The 22,100-nt window shown below is 38.9% G+C and overlaps 1 protein-coding gene across 1 annotated transcript; it reads right to left on the bottom strand.

Moving 5' to 3' along the window:
* Window positions 1-770: 770 nt before the first annotated feature.
* XKR9 (XK related 9) lies at window positions 771-11,796 on the bottom strand. The gene is made up of 3 exons (XM_075495727.1): window positions 11,522-11,796; window positions 2,499-2,722; window positions 771-1,414 (listed from the first exon to the last, which is right to left on the bottom strand). The coding sequence occupies exons 1-3, from the start codon at window positions 11,794-11,796 to the stop codon at window positions 771-773; spliced, it is 1,143 nt and encodes a 380-aa protein (XP_075351842.1).
* Window positions 11,797-22,100: the final 10,304 nt, after the last annotated feature.

Here is a 22,100-nt window from a genome sequence, read left to right as displayed (position 1 = left end):
ATAGAATAAGCTGGTTATTCCATCATTTCCCAGCCCCTGTGACTGCAATGCATCAGAACAGTTGCTTCTCTTTTCTCCAGTTGTGTAGAAGATCTAAGCAATAATCTTGCTAAGATTAATCTTAGAAGATTAGCAGAACAAAAACAATAAAGGAGTCATTAAAACACCTAGAAGATAAAATGCTTGAAAATATCTCCCCAGATTTCCTTGTGGCAAGACAGTGATTGAGCCATAAATCAAAGCTGGTTTTCTTCAGGGGTTATTTAGGGAGAAGGCAGTACGGTTTGTAACTATGCTTATCTAAAGAAGAACTGCAGCTCTTACACTAATGGGGAGAAGCAGATAACTGATCACTGCCCTCAATTATTTCAAATGCAATCCTCTTTACTTCCAGCAAGACAAAAAAAGCAAGCCTTGTTTTTAACAGAATCAACATAAATGAATAGAATATGTTTTTAATACTAGCTTTTGTTTGATTAACTTTTAGCTTTTCCTATGTTTTATTTGCATTGCTAAAAACTACAACATTGGATTGTGTTGGATGGATAGATTAAATTGCTTCTTTTTCAAAAGTAACTTTGACCAGCACATAGAGAAATATTCATGTTATAAAGGCTTTGTACAGCATCACAGAAAACAATAGTTATTCAGGCCCAGTAACTCTGGTCCATTATGTACTACTCAGTGATGACACACGAGAAACAATGACAGAGAAACAGACTGTCCAGCAAGTATTTGCTTTGAAGTCCACACAAAAAAATCTATACTGTTCACTGCATTATGAAATTTTGAAATCTACCAATTTCCACTCTATCTTTTCGTCCTGCCTCTCCATCAACTTCATCTGAACACGCCCATGGTCTGCCATAAGCAGTGGGATGAAAACACCTATAATAAATAACAAGAAAAATAATACCTAACACCAGACTAAGAGTAGTTAGGATGCTCACAACTGTAAAATGTATTTCTGTGATAATGGAAGGTTTCCAGAATATATATACAAACAAAATACCTAGAGTTACAACTGTGTGAGTAGCATAATAAATAGAAATGCAAACTTTTGTTTTTCTCCCTTTTATGTTAAAAAAGGTAAAAATTAGAATTATTCCAACAACAGTTCTGTACAGATACTCCATTTTCTTAGATTTGCAAAATGTTGTATGTTGTTTCAAAGTCCAGGTGAAGCCACAGATCCAAAGAAATATCAGCAGAATTATAGAACTTCTAACACTTAGTACAGTGATCAGTGAAATACTGAGTATCCAAGAAGTGATGGTAAGCAGTTTATAGAAGAGATACACTAACTTGGGAAGCACACAAAATTCATCTTTATCAGGCAGAGATTTTCGTAACGATATCTGATAATCAACTGTTGAAAAGGAGATACCACAAAAAGACATAATAATGGCAGCATCTAAACAAAACACAAGAAGAAATGTTAAACCTTAGAAAAATATACTTATTTTACATTATAATTTCTGAATGAACTTTTGGACAAGTTTATGCTTTCTTAACACTTTCTTTATACCAATTCTATATTTATTCTATGCTCCTGGACGAGTCACCTTAATTTTAAAGCTCAGTTTCGTTGCCTAAATCTAGGCATCTAATGCTGTTTGGGATGCTTATGTTATCCTGCCTGGCCTCTGGCTGTTGATGGTCTAGCCTAAGTTGTGTCTCATATTTGCCATCTCCGTACACAGATGACTTAGAAATTCCCAAAGTATTGCAAATAGCCCATAAAAACTTAAGTTTCAGCAACTGATATTGACTCTGGGGTGTCTATAATGTAGAAATCTATAACTAAGACTTGACCCTTCACATGGTCATATTCAAGATGACATTCATCCGACCGTTTTCTCTGAGTACCTATTGACTCCATGGACTATGAAGGAACACTAGACAGCAGCGCAGGTCTCTCCATTTGGTTAGATAAATTCCAACCCTGAGTAAGGCAATGTCTTGCCAATAATGCTGCTAGTTTTAGAGCTGGAAATGGTACAGCTGCTGTCTTGCTTCTGAGAGTTGAACCGGTATCTCTTCATCATATTGCATTCTGCAATGCTGACGTATCCTTAGTTTTTTTCTGACTCTGTCCCTCATCTGTAACATGTGGATGACGATAGTGACAGCTCACCGGGCTGCTCTAAATACATTACTGATTTCAAGATGCCCAGTTAGTAGTTTTAAAAGAAACTGTAAGCAAAAGCACACAAAACAAATTGCTCTGCAAATGATATACTAATTGTATTCAATAGCTTATTTGCAAGTGATGTATCATTATGTTTCTATTAGATATTATGACTTGTTATAGTGAAATCTTCCTCCCCATGGATTTAGCAGAACAGACCATGTACTAGACAGAAATTCTAACTAAATGCAGAGTAATTATACAGTGGAGTGTGTGTTTTCCAAGGTATGTTTAAAATGTTATCCAATCACATAAGTTATCTTTTTAAGACACTCAACTTGCAAATTAAGGAGAAAGGTAGACTCACATTGATAGAAATTATTTTTGCCGTGTGCCATGAGGATGTAAATCTGGACAAAAAGCTGTGGCGTGGTCTCAAGAAAAGTCTTGAACACCCTGAGCATGTTAATATCAGTCACTACATCAACAGCTTGTTTTTGAATGAAGTTGGGAGGGTCTGTTTCTGATGCATCTCTGCTGCTGTTTTGTTTAAATGCAGCTTGCCAGCCATACTTCAAAGCAAACCAATACCTATAAAAAAAGGAGACTTGATTAAACAGCACTTTTTAAAAGTGCAACTCAATAAAATTACATAGCCTAACAACGATTTTTCCCATTTCATTCTCCATTCACATTTTATCTTTGAATGTAATCCAGCACCTTCTACTAAGATAAAATTTAGTCCAATATCTGTCTGGTATCAGCAATATCAGATAATCATTTATGACCAGTGATACCAATGCAATGTAAAAACTACTAGAACAGAATGAGACTTGCCTGAATAAAGATTACAAGCTTTATTTTGTTAGGTTCTTATTTCTTTAAAAGTACCGCATTTCTGAAAATTCCCTTAGCACCTGTTCTCAGTGTCTCTTTGAGATACTCATTCACTTTCTTTGTATCCTTTTAAGGGTATTAGTGAATATCCAGCTGTGAACGTCCACATCTATGTAAGTATAATATGGATCCATAAGCCCCAAGGATAATATCTGATGAACTGCAAACATGCAATAGGCTTTAAAAAACAAAATCACTACAGTGCTATTTTCTAAATACGCAGGAAGACTTTCATTTCAGAAAAATTATTTTCAAGACACATGGATTCCTGAACTGACAGATTCTATTAATAATCTGAGTGGTTTTACATGAAGAAGCCATTTGCCTTGGCAAATGAGTGCACCGGAGTGACTTTTAGAACAGTTCTGGTTTATTTTCAATTAAGCCTAAATGAACATTTCCTCTAAAAGAGGAAATATGGTAAAGCATCTTTCTGTGTGGTGAAGAACCTTTTCTGTTGAGGATGTCTCTAATGCTTTGCTTAGAGATAAGTAAAACCTAGCTCATTTTCAAGACCTTTGCTTCAGGCCTGGAGGTGGACATAGCACTTCAGAGGGGAGAGAAGGCTTAAGTTTTAATCAAAAACCATTTTGATAGTTAAGGGAGGAACCAGCTATTGTACATGGAAATCTTTACAGCTGTGTTTAGGAAAACAGGATGGTGGCTACAACCTGATATAGGACCAGAAGTCCAGCTGCTGGAAATTGTAGTATTTCCACTGTCCCTAATGGACTCACACACACACATAGCCCTGGGGAATGATCTGACTCATCGCTTTAGTGCTTTGGAAGCCAAAGGAGGTAGGTGATGCTCCTTTCTGTAATGGATGAAATGGTGCAATTCCAGAAGAACAGGTTTTCACAGCTAAAGACCTCTTTCCAGTTGAACTGTTCAGCAGCAAAGAAAGAATCTTTTGGAACTAGTCAACAAATTAAAGCAGGGAGAAGTATCCTTGTAAGTATGCATGTAAATCCTACCTCGAAGCAAAGCAATGCTTGCTCTCTTCTGCTGTTTACTTGACATCAAGTGGTCAGTGACACTGGCTGTGCAGATTGTAGACTAAGCCTTGTAACTCTGCAGCACCTTAATTGCTAGGCACTGTCATTGCTAGTAACGCAGCATAAGTTTTGCAAGGCCTCAGGACTGAGGCTTGTCAGGCTTGCTCTGTTTGAAGTTTTCTTGACCTGTCTGTGACTTTGTTTTACTTGGTTTAGCTTGGATTTTCTGCAGAAAAATTGGTGATTTCTTCCAATTGACCAGGGGGGCTAATTTGTTTTACTTTTGCTCATTTTTGTGTGGTACAGCCATAGTTTTATATAGGTAACAGTACCAAGCAGATATTCTGTATTGAATGAGATATTTATGACAGACATGATGACATTGAATAGAGAAATATAGTCCTGGTATGATAGCAGAGGTCCTGAGATGTGGAGACACAGCATGCAGCGTAGAAGAGTACATGGATAGGATGATACAGGATGGCTTGACACTGGAGATTCCACAGCTATAAACAACTCACCAATGGTCACTTATAGAAATGCAGACCTGGAGCTGGATGAAACTAGTTTGGATGTAACATGAAACTAGTTTGGATGTAACATGAAGCTGCAGAGAAGTAAGAGAATGCAAAGTCTGAAAGTGAGTTAGCGAACATACAAAAAAGACCCAAGTGGATCCTAAGGGTGAAGAAGAAGAAACCATCAACATGAACATCATGTTCCTCCCAACAAGACTCCAGACGCTGGTAACACCCTTAATACCGCGCCCCCCCCCCCCCCCCCCCCGAATGAAACTGCCAACATTAGGACCCAGAGGAGCAGAAGAAGAGTGAGCAAAACACAAAGAAAAGGGATAGGAACAAAGAAATATCTGTGCAAACAATTTTAACCGTATTATTATTACTGAAACTTTTTATGCATAGAAGTATTCTTTCTTTTCCTGTAATAAATAGATCTAGACTAATAATGATTCTTGGAATCAACTGTTATGATTTCACTTATACTAAGTTCTTGGCTTTATAGGTATATAAATCCTGTGTGTTTGCCCATAAACAGGATTTTGAGCATAACAGACTTCAGACATCACTTTCAAGCCTTTTTCTGCCTATTCAGTTCCCACATGTTTTGAGCTTCCAATACTCTTCTCCAATGACCCCATTTTGACTATAACTAGCAGGCAATGACAGCAAAAGCAGTCCTTTTTCAAGAAAATTCACTGTTATTCAGCTAACTTTTCTAGCATTATTAACATTGCTAAAGTTCTTCCCCTCGACAGAAGAATTTATTTTGTTTATGACGATTACGTCATTCATTCAGATCTATTTTCTTGAGAAATCAAGCAGACCACCACAAACCATCACTTGGTTATCTTACACAGTTGTACAAGTCTGCTAACGTGCAGGCTGAGAAAGGCAAGGTCCTCAGGCTGCATCTGAGATGATTTCAAGACTCATGCTGAAGTGCTGCAGGTTCCCCATTCCCTGGTCGTCCACAGGATCCTACACGCTACGGATCCCATGAAACCCATGCAGTTGCAATTCTTTTACAGAGAAAACAGGGGGCAGCAGATCATTAGACACCCAGCTCTCATGCAATATGACATTGGAGCACAGTCCCCTTCTGCTTATAAAGGGAGCTCAGAAGAATTCCTGGCTCCTCCAGGTGTTAAAAGTTTAACACCTTCACCATCTTTAAAGACTGAATACTTTGACCACGGGGACACAGTGTCAGGGGTTCTTCCAGAGCTACAAGTGAGACAGCTGGGATCTGCAGGTCCAGGGTTAAGTGCATGCTAGAGCAATCATGACTTATTCCCTGGTATGTTAAGCCTGTTGACCATACAAGTGAGAATTCCCCAGGATTGCAACCTAGAAGCATCAGTAGTAGGTGTGGAGCAGTTATGTTACTGAGGAGCCTTAGAGGAAGAGCCTTTGCTCTTCTCCTTGCAGAGATTCATAGGCTGCATCCCTGCCACTCAGGCTGTACATTGATTCTGTGAGCTGGCTCTAGATCCGTTATTTACTGCCAAAGGAAACTCTTTTCTGCTTTTATGTTTCTGTGTATTTATCTTACTGTTCTCTGAATAATCACTCGTAAGCAAAGAACTGAACTGTTTGGCATGGCATCTATACCTTTTTCAATTTATAAAACAATTAGGATTCCAAAACATCTGGTTCTTGCATCCGAGATGTAAACATCTGGAGAGTTTGCAATGTTTTCAAGAAAAAACAATTGGGTAGACCAATCTGTTAGTTGTCCATGGACTCATTCACCAGAGCCTGTGTTTCTCCAAGCAGCAAGAAGTGGAAACCAGCTGCACAAATTTTGAGCTGCAGAGCTCACAGCTGAGAGGGCAGATGATACACAAGACAAGAACTAGACATGTTGTAAAAGGAATATTTCAGCTGAATGCACACCTGAAATCACTTGTCAGTTTTTGGAAGCATATTCTTTCTGCATATGGTATACTAGGTTTATATTGTTATAAGATGGTATGCTATACTATTTTTCACTAGTTGTAGCGATTTCAGTTAGTCCACTTCTGACTTTGAATACTGTATAAAACACATTGTTTTTTCTAGAAAAGTCCAAATACTTCCCTTGCTCTTTGACTATGTATTAAGCGAGGTGGTATTCCCTGAGCTCCACACCCCCAGGTAACTTACTGTGACAAATCTTTTATCCTTTAAGAGTATTTTGAGCTTACACTCCCATTCCCATCTGCCCATTTGGCATGCAATATTCGGACAATTTAGGAAGGGCCCATAGCCAACTTTTAGGCCTAACATCGGACAACTGCATTCACAGCCAAGGGCAAAGTTCAGTCTGTACTAAGGGATAGATCAGACTCAAATTTTCTCCTTTATCATGCCCATGGCTCACCTAAACGCTGTGCCTGCTATGAACCTATCATAATTATATTCCTATATTAATATATCTATTGCCATAGTTGCTCCATGTTTCAATCTTCATAAACTGAAAAAAGGCTCTTAAAAAGCTACTTCAACTGGAATAAAAATACAGTAATTAAAAGTATTGGATTAGTTGTGTATTTTAAGTAGGCATACATCTTAAAATTAAGGTGAAATGGGTATGGGTAGTGTGTCATTGATACAGACAAATGCAGGCTTGCCTTTTACGTTTTCTCCCTCTAAACTCATTAAAGAGGATCTTTGTTTCAGTAATCCAAGGTATATAAGCTACTTGGAAGCCAATAGAGTAAAAAAATCACAATTTCTTTACAACTGGAATTGTCATATGTGAACAGTAAAGAATTATGAGTGTTTCTAAAGATCATATTCACTTTGATAAGGAAAAAAAAGGTTTCTGCCTTTGTAGTGTTGCTTTGTGGAGAACGCAGATGATAGGACTCCTACGTGTTATAAACACCCTTTGAAACACAGCTCCACTGTCACTCCTACATTTTCATCATCATTTCATAAGGGATGAAGTTTGCTCCTGGTCTCCGGTAAAATTAAGAAAGCTTTGGCTCTCCAAGCATGACTGGAAATTCACAGAGGTGACAGCTACTTGTTTTTATTGCTTCACAGCCTTGACATGTCATAGGCAGACTGCCTCGCCAGTGCTTCCACGTCACCTGCTTCCCCTCAGATTTCCACTGAAGACTTTCCACCATAGTCCCAGTACTAGACTTCACATCCCCTCTCATCAAACTACACTGATAAAGATTTGGGTGCCATTTAGAAATTCACACAGGGAGGGTATGAGAGAGACCTGGCAGCAATGATTGTCCCTTCTAAATTCTGGTCATGCAGTCACAGTTTGCAGCATTGTATAAGTCCTTAATCAAAGGAAAATTATTCTCTGCTGCATGTTAAACTTATTCTTCTAAGTAGAGAAAGGCTTGGATTAAGTCCATGAAACTGATGCAACTAAGTCAATACTTAGGACAGTAAATTTATATTAAGAAAATGTGATCAAGCACATATTATTATGTAACCTGCAACTCACTTAAAGTAGCATTACAAATTTTCCACTTTTAATTGACTGTCTGTACCTCACTGACTTGGTATCTTAAATACATTTCTATTTATTTTGTCCTGTGGAACTTCTTGTTATACACATAAATTGCTAGAGGCATGTTACCAGCTTCAGTCTTCATTTTTGATCCATTCTTGGTTTGGGTGTGACTTAACAGCTGCTAAATCTGTACCAGTATAAACTGAATATGACCTATCTTGACTGAATTTTTCTTATCACCTTTTAAAAACATGTAATGAAATAATCACAGGTTCAGCAAAGCACTCACATTTACTCTGATGTCTCATGGATTCAGAATTCATCTTTGAAAAAAAACCTTTTTCATTGGCTCCTGTTCAAGGCTGCAGGGCATTTTGAGCCTACCTTTAAGCATCAAAAGACACAATAGGAGCTGCCAATATCACAATGGCTGCTGCCTGTATGGCCTTCTATTCTGACAGTGAAGGTTATTAATTGCTAAAATTTAGTCTTCCTTAGGTGTCCTTGACTGATGCTGCAAACTGCTACATGTCTGTGGGCTCCAGAATTCATATGGTGCCCCAGGGAAATGTCTCCTTTTTCCAAATTCACTGACTGTGTTATTGTCTTAATGTTGACTGTTATGCTGCAGTCTGTTCTCAATTCTACCAACATCTGTTTGACCCATTTAAATGGGTCAGGCTGAAAATAATTTCAGTCAGTATAGCTAATATATACTATACCAACTTAATTTTACTCCTTGCAGAGAATAACATTTCAGATGAAATATAGTTACAGGTCTACATTCTTGCCATTAACATAAACTAAAGCCTTATTAGATATGAAATAATTTTAATTTCATTTTTTCTCTATTTTTAATACATACATGTATGTAAGTGTATACATACATATTATTTCCATATTTATTACTTACCATCGGCAGTGTGATAACATAACCAGACTGATTTCCATTGTGCTGTGCACTGTACAAAAATAACATAATGAACTTCCCTGTTTCAAAGACGGAGCAAGAGGTGTAAAAGACATATGAGAGAGGGAAGAAGGGAAGAAAGAAAAGGAAGAAACGAAGAAAGATAATTTGGTAAGGTGTATTCACATCTTATATCTTCAGGCATCCTGAGTTCACTGGCCAAGTCGTATTTACTGGCTAGGCCCCTATTTTCCTCTGTAGTGAATGGAGAATGTAGGTTCCTGTCCCAAATGACCTTCTGGAGAAGCTCACCTTAACAAGTATGATCCAATTCCTGATAAAATCTATTTTTATCAATAGACTATAGAGATAAGCCTGAGAGACTCATTGTCTAAATTAACTGCATAAATCAGATGACTAAGAAGGAGGACAGCAGGGAGTGGTACATGGATACACCTAAGAAAACACATATAATAGGAAGTATATAACAGCTGATCAGAAGCACAGTCATCAGCTTGCTGTTATCAGTTTATACTTTACAGTATGCATTATCACACTGCTGAATTTTGAGGAGTGGCTGAAAGAACTTTGTAATTTATACATATCAACTTGAAAACTTTTTCCAAGCGTAAGAGGCAGCATAGGAGAAAATATCATTTGTGCAATAGAGAACAGGTGACCAAGTTGACAACACTGTTAGTGCAAAGGACAAAATTACGTTTACTAGATAATAAGCTACTCAAGAGAAGATGGGGCTAATTCTGGGAAAGAAGCTTCAAAAATTATAGAAATTCATGGTAAGAGGTATTTATTGGAAAGGGTATGAGTTCAGGTAAATCCAAGAGTTTCACGGATTACCTTAGAGTTAAGGTAATTCATGAAGATTTGCCTGTAAAAGAGCATTTTTAATAGATACAAGTGCTGAGTCAAGACAGTATCTAGAGTTGTAGACGATTGGAGCTTGGATCTGAATTCTGAGGTCTGTGTTGAAAGGTGAGATAGGCACAAATCAGCAAGAAATTTTAGGGCCAACCTGGGAGTGTAAAACCAAGCCAAAGGTGAAACCAGAATTACAGTCCTGAACAGATTACAGAGAATGAGGTGATGGAAGAGAAAGGGGAAGGGAGGTTTTCGGCCAGACATTGAAAGAGTGGCTTCTGCCGTTCTACACCACGGTTACTGGCTTAACATTTATCATCAGTTATCAGAAACAGAGGTCATGGCTTTAATTGCCTTTGGAAGAAACAAACTCAGAGGGGCAGGTTTGTAAGTCACAAGCACAAGAATGGCACTCCCAGCCACATCTGAAGGTGAAAAGCCTTGGGGGCAGACAAAAAGGGGAGTGCTACAGTGGGCCCTGAGACATCCCCGCTAAAAGGCAGAACCTGGTAGAGTCCCTGTGGCCAGGTCTTGGTATAACTCACATGAACCAATCCATGTCCATGGATCTGGTTAGTGACTAAGAAACCATCCAGAAAAATTGAAGAAGGATTTTTTTTTTCTTCAACATGTAGTATTTCTAAGTTTTTCTAATACCTGACACTAGAAAAGTTAAACCTGTCAGGAAATACTCCTCTGCGAATTCTAAAACTTCAGGATTGTAAGAGGAGGAGGAGCAGGAAAGTAAAGCTGACGGACAAAAGGAAAAAGAATATTGAGAGGCAAAAGTTAATTGCGACATGTAAAAGCTCCATCGTTTTCTTTAATCCATGATAACATCAAGTGAATAAAACATGCGTGTGAGGGGAATTTTTACATTGGCATAAATATATCTTTCATTGCTGTCCATAGATTAGTACAGGAAGTTAAAGGAGGCATTTTAAATAAGTATTTTATTAAGTGTCTCCGATAAGTCTGTATTCACTCATGTTTCTCACATGTTGCATACCCAAAATAATTAAAATTCAGGACTTTTCACCAACATCTTTCAGGTCAGTTTTAAAATGGAAGTAAAGTTTTGGCACAAATGATCTCTATAATGATAATGATAACTTTACAGCAAAGCTACCACAGAATGTTAAGCATATGGTATCTCAAACTATTCCTGGACATGTGCCTTTCAGCAAACAAAGGTTCCTGTCACCGTTACAGTCCCTGCAGGAAGTACTGCTGCAAGTATTCTTACTAGCTATTCAACTCTTCATGTCTCTCCTGAATCTTGGTGGTTTTTCTACATATGGTTAGACTCTCAGGTTCAAAAATTACCTCTTACTTCAGCTGTCTCACCTGCTTAGTGTAATCAAATTAATTCCCTTCTTAACATCACTTTAAAAACTTACATTTATTTTACAACAGTATTACTCCATAAAGCAAGCATTTTTATTACATATGCCCTATCAAAAGGCTAATGAATCAAGTAGAGTTAGGCTGTGAATGATAAAAATTATTACTTACAGGTAAAATGAAAGAAGATCTACATTTCCATCAAAACCTGACATAATTTACCCCTGGCATAAGCAGACAAAAATCCATTTGCTTACATGGCACAGTAATTGCTAAGGCCAGAAGTGGTTTTGTCCCTGAAGCCATACTAAGCATTTCTTAATAAACTATCTTAAAGCAATATGATTTCTCATTTTAAAATAAATTTTAAAATGTGCTTACCTTATAAAAATTCCACATTGAAAGAGATGAACTAGAAAAATCCATTTCAGCTTCCCAGTATCAGTACCTTCCCAGTCATTTTTAAACCACTCATAACTGAATACCTGAGTTATTAATGATGAAAGACCTCTAAAGCACAGTATCAATATACCCCAACAATATTGTCCTTGACAGAAATATTTACTAGCTACCCAGAAGTCCACTCCAATATCAACTACATAAATCATAATTCCACCAACTAAAAAAATAAAATTCTGCTTAGTAAATTTCATCATGCATTAGATTGTCACTGTTGTCATTCTCTCCTCACTTCATGTAAAGGAAAGTCAGAATTAATCTAAATGCTTTCCTACAATGGAGTCTTTTTCCTGATGATACCACCTGCTATAGTGCTTTATACAAAGGAAAGTTGGGTTATGCATTTTTCTTATGGCAAAGGGACTTGCATTTTTCTGGATTCTTGATTTAAATATTAAATTAACTACACTGATACATGTCTATTCTGGAAAAGATAAATGTAAATTGTCTCTTTAATTGATGGAGTCATTCGTCATTACTGTTTCCTAAAAAGAAGAAGAAACAAGGACAATCAGCGGTAACAATATTTTCTTTTAAAGTATCATACAGCAATTCACACGACCATTTAAACAAGCAAGTACAAAATGCAGAATATACTGAGATATCTGTGAACAATCAACCCAAGAGAAGCTGCACCTCTGAACCTGCTGAGGTCACCCACTCTCCCAACCACAGTGACTCTCCACTTACCAAGCAGCTGTTGACGTAATTCCTAATAGTTGCAAAATACTAAGAAACAACCTTACCTTGACTAGTTTTTAAAACCAGTTTATGGAAATAAAGATTGATTCCTTCCCAGAACTTTCTTAACTTCTGAGCTATTCTCCCTTGCTGTGCACAGCACAAAACACTGAGAAAACTCCTGTCTTGAGTAGGAGTTTACTCAAGACACACCACTGTATCAGAGTACACATCATTATGTCATTTCCAACTGTGTTACTGCATTTGTGTGCATACGTCTAGTAGTTTTATCATTTCTGCTTGTTTTTCCATATGCAGCAAGAAAGTGCTGAATAGGATTGCAGTTCTCGTGTCAACCAGACTTGTAAGGAGCCAGACCTGAACCAGTCTACACCTCTTTGGGAAATGTCTCCCAAGCTGTGTGAGTAGTAGCTACACACAGATGACCTAACCACATTGTCTACTACAAATAGAATTAATTGCACTCTGAACTACGTTTACATTGCCTAACATTGCAAGGATTCTTGTGACCTCTTTGAGTAGTCCTTACACATCTTTCCTCTGTAATATTTGCCAGGTAAACCAGAAAAGCTGTAAGGCAGTTTTACACTCTTTGTCTCATTCATTTCCACCTCTGCAAAGCCATAAACATTAAAATGACAAAGTCCCTTATTTCATTTGCATATCTTAGGAATAAGCTGCTGGCAGCAATCCCAAAGGATGGGATGCAGGACGTGCCAAAGCACCAGGTTTGGGCTGTCGCCACCACCGACAGCAGCAGACAATACACGGGGAACAGCTGTGCCAGGGAACTCAGGGCAGGGGAAGGGCATGCAGAGGCAGGTCTCCTTTGGATTTTTGTGAATTTAGGCACGCTGCCACAGGGGAATGAAATGAGACAATTGGTTAATATCGCATGAACAAAGCTTTTGAAAGGTAATGACTATTCTTCGCTTGTGTTGACTTGGCTAGTCTACACTGTGACCCAGGTACAAATCCAAAAAAGAGAACTTAAGCTCTTAATTTCCTAATGAAGACAATTGGGAACATAACAGCCTAAAAAGGTGCTGGGTGTCTAAACATTATTTTTTTGGATCTAGGCCTTAGCTATTTCTAGCCTCTTGTTCTATCTCCTACTTAGGTTTCATGTCCTGGCCCAGAAACAGTCAGAAAGATCACGTGATCTTAGAGCGGTGATAGCTGGAGTCCTTTCACTGTTCTTTCCTATCCTCTCCAATAAAATACTACTAATCTCTTTCAAATCATGAATGCAATTTATAGCCAATTCACCATCAGATTTGGGGAAGTGGACTTTGCTACAAAGTCCAGCATAAACTGAACTTTGTGTTTACAGTGTTTCATATCTGAAAATTTGTCTATGAACAGACTTAAGTTTATTGCTAGGATTCATTCAAAAAAAATTCCAAAGGAAACTGTATTTACTCTATGTAATAATGTCATGTCATTCTGCAACTTGATGTACCACCTTTGTCAAGCTGTATCCTTTTTTGTGACAAGAACATTATGCACGGTTTTTAGAACAGATTCAAAAAAAACCCCAAAAAACTAAACAGGTTCGCTATTCGACTGTTGCAGGAAACACAACAGTAAAAGGTAAGTCAATAACCAGATCCAGACAGAAAGTTCTTTGGATAGGCAATTTATGGCCAAAGTAGGCAGTATACCAAGGTTCACATTTAATGAGTAATACTGTACTAGACGTTTGAGTGGCAAGGAGTAACCTCTAATTTTGTACCTGAAATTAATAAAGAGGGTAGCTGGATTCCTCCCTCTTTACAACCTCCCTATCCTTTTGTATCTGAGCACTTCACAAAGAGGAATTATCTCATTATCTTATTATCCCTAATAAGAAAGGAAGTTTTACAGGCTATGTCCAGACTCCTCTGAAACAACAGCATGAAGAGTAGCTGTGAGCCAGGTGATTTCTACTTCTGAATGCATACTGTCCAAACTACTGCCATGCTGGCAGTCTGCAGACCTGTCTGGACATCTTGGTGGTATATGAAGCCATCAGGTAAGCTGAGATAAATGAGGAGCCACACATTACCAAGCATGTCAGCTTGCTCACAGTCTCATAATTATCTTCAATAAGGAATCTAGTCTTGAAAGAGCCTTAGAATGGCTGGTAAGACACAGAGTTTACATTTTGCTCATAGTAACCTAAAAAAAAATCTATCAGAGACTCACAAATCTGTATTCCCGAATGTCCAATGTCTTAATTCCAAGCCCAAGCACAAATGCCTGCTCACAGGTGCACACAAAAACTCTGTTGAAGATCTCAGCCCTTAACATCCCCTGTATTTTATGCATCATAGCACTCCAAAGAGCACCACAGTCTCATGTACCGGGTGGGGTACAATTAAGTGCTACAGGAGAGAGTGTCTTGTATCACTCAGAATTAGATTGTTCCTGGTCTTATTAAACATATGAGATCTAACATGACAGGAGCAAGAAGAGTAAAGTGTCTGTCAGCCAACATAAATACAAACCTGCTCTAAAAACTAACATACTTTTACAGAATCATTTTGTGATAAAGCAGAAACAATAAAATGTGATTAGCAAGGCCTTCAGTTCTCACAATACATTTAAAATGGTATTACAAAATGCAGACTTACCTTAATACTGGCCATGGATAGAGATTTTTCCCTTAAAAAAATTGTAGATTTGCATATTCGCAGGTTTCCCATCCATACCTTTACAAGACTTGCAATCCAAGAAAAGTGAAAAGGCTTACTGATATAACATAAACTGAAACTGAAATCATGTGGAAACCATGTGACACAGTTAATTATTTGCTACCTGTCAAGAACTGTCATTCTTATGAAAATATTATCAAAGTTCTATTCTAAAAATTCACCTTAGAAGTCCCTGTCTATATTTAATACTAAGTTTAACATAATTATAAAAGCCCCTTCAATAAATTAATTTCACACTTTATAAAAGTAATAAAAAAAATATACCACTTTCCCTCTGTGTGTTTATATATCTGTGTATGCATGTTCAAACTTAGACTTTAGTTTGTTAGATCTGTTGAGCAAAAGCCAATAGATATTTATGGAAACATATACGTGTATATGTGCGTGTTTTTATGTATATGTTTGTTTATATATGTATTCATGTATTTATTTGTATACACATTTATATATCTCAAAGATTTATGAAAAAAGAACAATCTTTTTGGCTATAGTTGAAAACTGTAGTACAATGCACTTCAAAATATGTACAAAAAGCTTTTCTGTGCAATGATACATGAAGAGACTGCACATGTCCAGGGAAAAGTGATTAAAATTGTTTTCCTCTTTGTTGCAAGAGTGTGCTCCAGCTGAGCTATCAGCACTCAACATACAATTTTATGCATGTTTAAAAGAGCTGCAGGGTACCAGGAGCAGTTGTAGTGATTCAGCCTCTATGACTGTGCTGCACAGGATGATGCATACCCTCAGCCAGAGCAGTCTATAGCTTTTCTAGCTCTTAGGACAGGAGGTACAATCCTATCAGTGTCTTCATAGCAAACATAGTATCAGTGCTTGCTTTTTCTTGTGCTCCTTCCTGCTTCCCCCTTATAGGTTAGAAACATCCTAATCCCAAGCAGTTCTTGCAGTGCTTGAAATACCACTATTTTCATGTCATCACTTCAAGAACACAATCAACAGATCAAGTTAATTTTCCAAAGCTAAAAAAATGGTATCTGAATCCAAAGCAGTACTGCAGAATTGCTGGTTCAATTGCACATGGTCCATTCCTGCAAGACAACACATTGGGAAAACACCTTAGGACATCAGTGGGGCAATGCATTATCCATAACTGCCTTCTGAATAAATGCAGCAGAGGCCTTTCTGCCTGTGCAGAATCATCTCGGTGATGATTCAAAGATAACAGGCCTACTGCACGCAGGCCCAACAAGCTCTTAATAATGATTGTGAGCATCATGAATGCACTAATTAAAAATGTAGTGGTGTATTGCTCCATAATAAAATCCCGGTGACTTCAGAGAAGAAGCAGCTCAGCAATTACAATGCCACCTGTTCTGTCCTATAAATGATCAAATGAATACAAGCACTCTGTTAGAATATAGCTTTTGTGGACAATATTTCTTTCAACGCTGGACTAAGCTACTGCGTGCTTTTGCAGCAAATTGAACATCTGATACCAGCATAAACCTATGTAATCTTTGCCGAGAAAAACAAAAGTGATTCATCATGCCCATCCTGCCTTGTATTTCCTTGCCTTGATTGTTCCACTTGCATAAAATTCACTGGAATGGACTGGACCACTGGTTCTTCACAACCTTCACTTCACTGGGACCTCAGTGGATGAGACTGCACGAGTAGCTGCAGACAAGACAAGACTGTGGCAAACTCACTGTGGACTAGACTATCTACATTTAGCAGCTTTTACCGAGACTGCCCCTCCCCATGGATTTGCGCCAGATTTGAAAAGCAACTGCCCTCCAGTAAAACATAGATATCTTTTAAATCCTAAAACATTTCTATTGATCTTAGTCAATTATTAATATCATTCCTTTATGTATGAAAAATTTTGGTCATCTGAGATATGTTCTCCCTGAATTATAAAAACATACATAATATAGCATCAGAGCACTAAATATATTATATACTGGGTTTGGTATATAGTTTTAAATTCTTACAGCTCCACCTCAGCTTTTTAAAATTTGTAATAGGCTTTTCAAGCTATTTGCCTAAATAGTGACTAAGCTCCTACAGCTTTAAAGGAAGGCATCTTAAATCAGCCAAGTCACAAACTCTTTGCTGTGACCTTTGTTATTAAAAAATGGCAAAAACTCTATAGCTTATAGATACGAGGTTTACGTATCTGATTCTTGGAGTGTAAATCAAGCAGCTCATGAGCTAAATTACTGGCTGGATAATTTATTTGTTTTGTAGTTAGACCTGCCATCAAAGAAAGCACATCTCTAAATTGTGGCAAAACTCCTATGGTATGAAATACACATCTTGTTATTTGCTTCCAAATGGGGTAGGAAGGACCTTTTTTCTCTGCTTTGATTAGTGTTAACAGGACATTTTATCTTTGGAACAGTCGACTTATTCCAGACATCAGAGGCTAAGGTCCTTACTAGCATAGAAATAAACAGGATGAAACACTGACCTGTAAAACCTCGGGATTTCTGAAGATTCATTGTGTAACTGTCTTTACTTTTGATACTTAAACTTTGCAGTCAATGAATGTTTTTGCCATTGGTATTAATGGAATTTACAGAAGAAAATGCATGGCTTGAAAGAGTGTATTGGCCGATGACTTCACCTCAGTGTAATAGATTCCCCTGCTTTTTCATGAATTACTCCAATATACTTGTACAAGCTGTCAGCAGTTTTCTGCCACCGCTGCTATTTGGTACCCTGCTACAGCAGAACCCCTGGTCACCTGTCCAGTGAACCCAAAAGTTGAACTCACACAGAGTACTTATGCTCTGAGCAGCATTAACATACAGATTTTTAGGAGAGTCTCACAAAGTCACAGAACGGCTGAGGCTGGAAGGGACCGCTGGAGGTCATCTGGTCCAACCCCCCTACTCAAGCAGAGCCATCCAGAGCAGTTTCCCCAGGACCATGTCCAGAGGGCTTTTGAATATCTCCAAGGATGGAGACTCCACAACCTCCCTGGGCAACCTGTGCCAGTGCTCGGTCACCCTCACAGTGAAACAGCGTTACCTGATGTTCAGCGGGAACCTCCCGTGTTTCAGTTTGTGCCCATTGCCTCTGGTCCTGTCACTGGGCACCACTGAAAAGAGCCTGGCTCTGTCCTCTTTGCACCCTCCCTTCAGGTATTTATAGGCATTGATGAGATCCCCTGAGCCTTCTCTTCTCCAGGCTGAACAGTCCCAGCTCTCTCAGCCATTCCTCATGGGAGAGATGTCCCAGTCCCTTCATCATCCCCCCGATCATCTCCTACAAACCAGCTGATCTGGCTTTCTACATTTTCTATACAATGCTGCCTCTTAATGTAGCGATCTTGCGGCCTACATTCCCTCTGCGAAATCGGCTTCACTTCTTTTTGGTTTAAGGTCTCTTTACTTATCTCTGTACCAGGTAACAAGCATAAAAACATAATGAAACTGAAGGCAAAATTCTGCAAGTACAAGAAATATATGCATACCTTACTTAAAATATGTTTTATACATAGCAGCTAGAATTGTATTAAAATAACACAAAGACCTACCAACCAAAAATCCTCTCAATGAGACTTTCATGTACCAGTGTCTATGAAGATAAGTATCTCAAGAACTTTTCTATGTACTATTCAATTGATTCCGTCTAATTATCACAGAATTACATGCTTGTGCTTACATCTATTAGGCTATTACACAGCCACAGTGGAGAGGCATTTATCCTCAATATTTATGCTTAAAATGGGGAAGAAAGCCAAGTGCCAGTACGCAAAGGTTTCTTGAGTGCTAAAAATGCAAACTGTCACCTTGTGGCATTTTCAGAAATACCAAACTGTATTTTATGTATCTCATAGTTGTAGAAAATTAATCCTCCATCAAATATCACATTGTATATCACCAGCAATCTCACTTTAGGTTTATTGAAACTCAGCTTTTCTTTTTTTTTTTTACTGGTAGTCTAACATTCCCTGCTTCAGAATATTTTTCCCTTCAAAATTTTGTCTTAACAACGTGAAACAGTCAGTGAACCAAAAGAAATTGAGGCTATACACTCATATTTGCTTGTACCACATTAAAGAGAATAATAGCAAGACTTTCACTACGTGCCTACTAACCCCTATATTATAAGAGAAACAACAGACTTTTTAAACCGATGGGCTTGTGCAGGAAATGAAGATGATAGGGGAAAAACCGGCACTTTGCTCTCCAAAGGCACCCACTGCTGCCACCTACAGACGAAACAGTTTCACAGCTCCTGCCTAATACTCTAAAATGTATTATTTTACTACCGGACAGTAACAGTAGTAATAAGTATACCCCGGGAAACAAGTCTACAGTTCCCCAAATAATTCTTAATTTAGAAGAAAAAGGTCTTGTGATGTTAAAAATAACTGGCACCTTACTACTTCTGAGTTATCAATGACATGTGACACTTCAGGTAAACAATTTCAGAAATCTCTAAACTTTTAGAAATTTCTACTTTCTTAGAAATAGAAAACCACTGAAATACACAACTTTCCTTTGCTTAGGTAGTACCTTCTTCTAATGACACTGCAACTTAACTTTACCTAAGGACTGAAAATGGGTTGCACGTACTACCAAATAGATATACACGTGCTACAAAATCAGCGTAATAGGGTACCTCAGGATTAGGTAAATTCAGGTCTAGTCACAGTTTCTTATAAAACAGTATTCAGGAAAATGATATTGGAAGAGACTGGAACATTGTGTATAGGGGTATCTTGCTTACTTCAGCAGCATACCTGCACACGAAAAGTTGTCTTTCCTTTGACCTGAAACATCCTTTCTGTTGACTGTAGTTCATGCTTTGATGAGCTTGAAAATAAAAAATAAATGTAATGGGTTTATATCTCAAATAAGTAAAGTTTTGATTTATCAGATAAATCAAAGAAATTGGCTTGAAGGCCTAAATATAGGGCTGGCCAGTATGTGTACTGTGGCACAGTTTCTGTCTGTGGCTTTTGTGATGCCTGGCAATTAACAGCTGCAATCAAAGTCCATGCCCAGGAGTAGATTTTTTTAATTGCTGCATAATATAGGCCCGTTCGGCTGAATGGGTGACTGCAAGGTAATGCATACTGTTTGTGTAGCTGAAGGGTTAGCTAGCACTTTAACTGTACTAACTGTAGCTAAATTAGCACTGATGAAACAGCCTAGAGGCAAGCATGCTGTTGGTCCCTGGACAGTGGAGATGCAGTGCTGCTGTCTGACCAGGCAGCTGAAAAGCACCATTAGTTCTCTGACCTTGGAGGCCAGCTGAAAATCTGGAGTTGTGAGTTGACACTAGCAAGTGCAGCATGGCTAGGCAGGTAGCAGGGCCTACCTCAGAGCTGCCTCCCTGCCTTGTGCCATCCTTTGCCTCGCGCTGCCCAGGAAGCCAAACGCTTCAGGTGGATCTGTGGCAGACTGAGAACCAGCAACGGCAGAAGGAGGAAAGATACGTAGTGTTAGAGTGGGGAATACCAGTTTGTCATGCATGGCAAGATGCAGACCTTTGTTAGTATGTGGAAGCCTTTAGTCGCTCATCTCCCGGCCTTTATTGCATGTATTACTTGCCCACATTAGTGTTTAAGCAAACCAAAAAATTTAAACTCTGAACTTTTATGAAGTTACAAAGTTCTGTTGAAGCCACGAAGTTTTGTTTTTCAGTTCCATGCTGTACTCCTAGTTGTTTATATCTAACAAATCTTTTGGAAGTTTGCCTATCAAGATCATGTTTTGGGATTTCTGCCCCTTTCAAGAAGACAGTGGGAATCTGTTCTGTTTGCCCATGCAAATCCTAGAAATGGCCCCCAGATCACATATAAGGGTTGCAACTCTATTTTCATATAATGAAAAGCCATTTAAGCAAAAAATATGCTACCACCAAACACTTTTTTGTGCTTTGTATTGCTATGATCACCATATACATTTACATTTATTTGTTACAGGTAATATATAGGGTCTTATATAGGTATAAAACAATCAGTATTTGAAATTCTAATATTGGTAAAGTTGCCCACAGTAATATTACCTGCTTTAATTTCAGGTTAAATTATCGTTATGCTTGATTCACAGGTACTTTAAGGAGAGAACAAGTCTGCTCTAATTTCTCTAACAATGCCACTTGAAAGGCAATTAATCAGGGGTTTTAGAGGGGATACTGCAAAGCCAAACAAGTGAATTTCAGCACCTTGCAGGATCTAGTATGAATGCTGTTTGCAAACACAGTATTACTATTTGGATGACAGTGACAAAATTTCACAGACTTGCAGAACAGCTGAGGTGGGAAGGGACCGCTGGAGGTCATCTGGCCCAACCCCCCTACTCAAGCAGGGCCACCCAGAGCAGGCTGCCCAGGACCATGTCCAGAGGGCTTTTGAGTACCTCCAAGGATGGAGACTCCACAACCTCCCTGGGCAACCTGTGCCAGTGCTCGGTCACCCTCACAGTGAAAAAGTGTTTCCTGATGTTCAGAGGGAACCTCCTGTGTTTCAGTTTGTGCCCATTGCCTCTTGTCCTGTCACGGGGCCCCATGACAGGACCAGAGGCAATGGTTCTGTGACAAAGCCTGGCTCTATCCTCTATGCATCCTCCCTTCAGGTATTTATATACATTGATAAGATTCCTCCTGAGCCTTCTCATCTCCTGGCTGGACAGTCCCAGCCCTCTCAGCCCTTCCCCATAGGAGAGGTGCTCTAGTCCCTTCATCACCTTAGTGGCCATTTGATGGGCTCTCTCCAGTAGCTCCCAAATTTTCTTAAAAATGCTGAATCCTAGATAGCTCCTGTATGGCATACAGGAGCATATATAACTCCTATATATGCTGTAAGTGAGCATGTTCTCAGAATATACAGAAGATGCAGCTATCGCTACCACAAATTCCTCCCACCTTTTGGAAGAAGCCAGCAGAGCCCGGACCTGCCTCTCACCGGGCAGCAGCGAGGCACCGACCCCTCAAAGGAGAACATCGCCTTTATTCCACTGAATTACCACAGTTTTTGTTCCCAGAGGCCGAGATTTCAGCGAAAAACCACCTGGGCCCCGCGGTGGCCCTGGGCCGGCAGGATCCGCCTCACTGAGGGCAGCAGCCGATCCGCCTCACAGCCGGCCCGCCTCGCAGCCGGGCGGAACGTCCCGCGTCCGGCCCCG

This window comes from Mycteria americana, chromosome 2 (assembly GCF_035582795.1).
Source record: "Mycteria americana isolate JAX WOST 10 ecotype Jacksonville Zoo and Gardens chromosome 2, USCA_MyAme_1.0, whole genome shotgun sequence".
NCBI classification, from domain to species: Eukaryota; Metazoa; Chordata; class Aves; order Ciconiiformes; family Ciconiidae; genus Mycteria; species Mycteria americana.
Note: the sequence above shows the minus strand (reverse complement) of the source record. Positions and strands in the feature narration are given on the sequence as shown.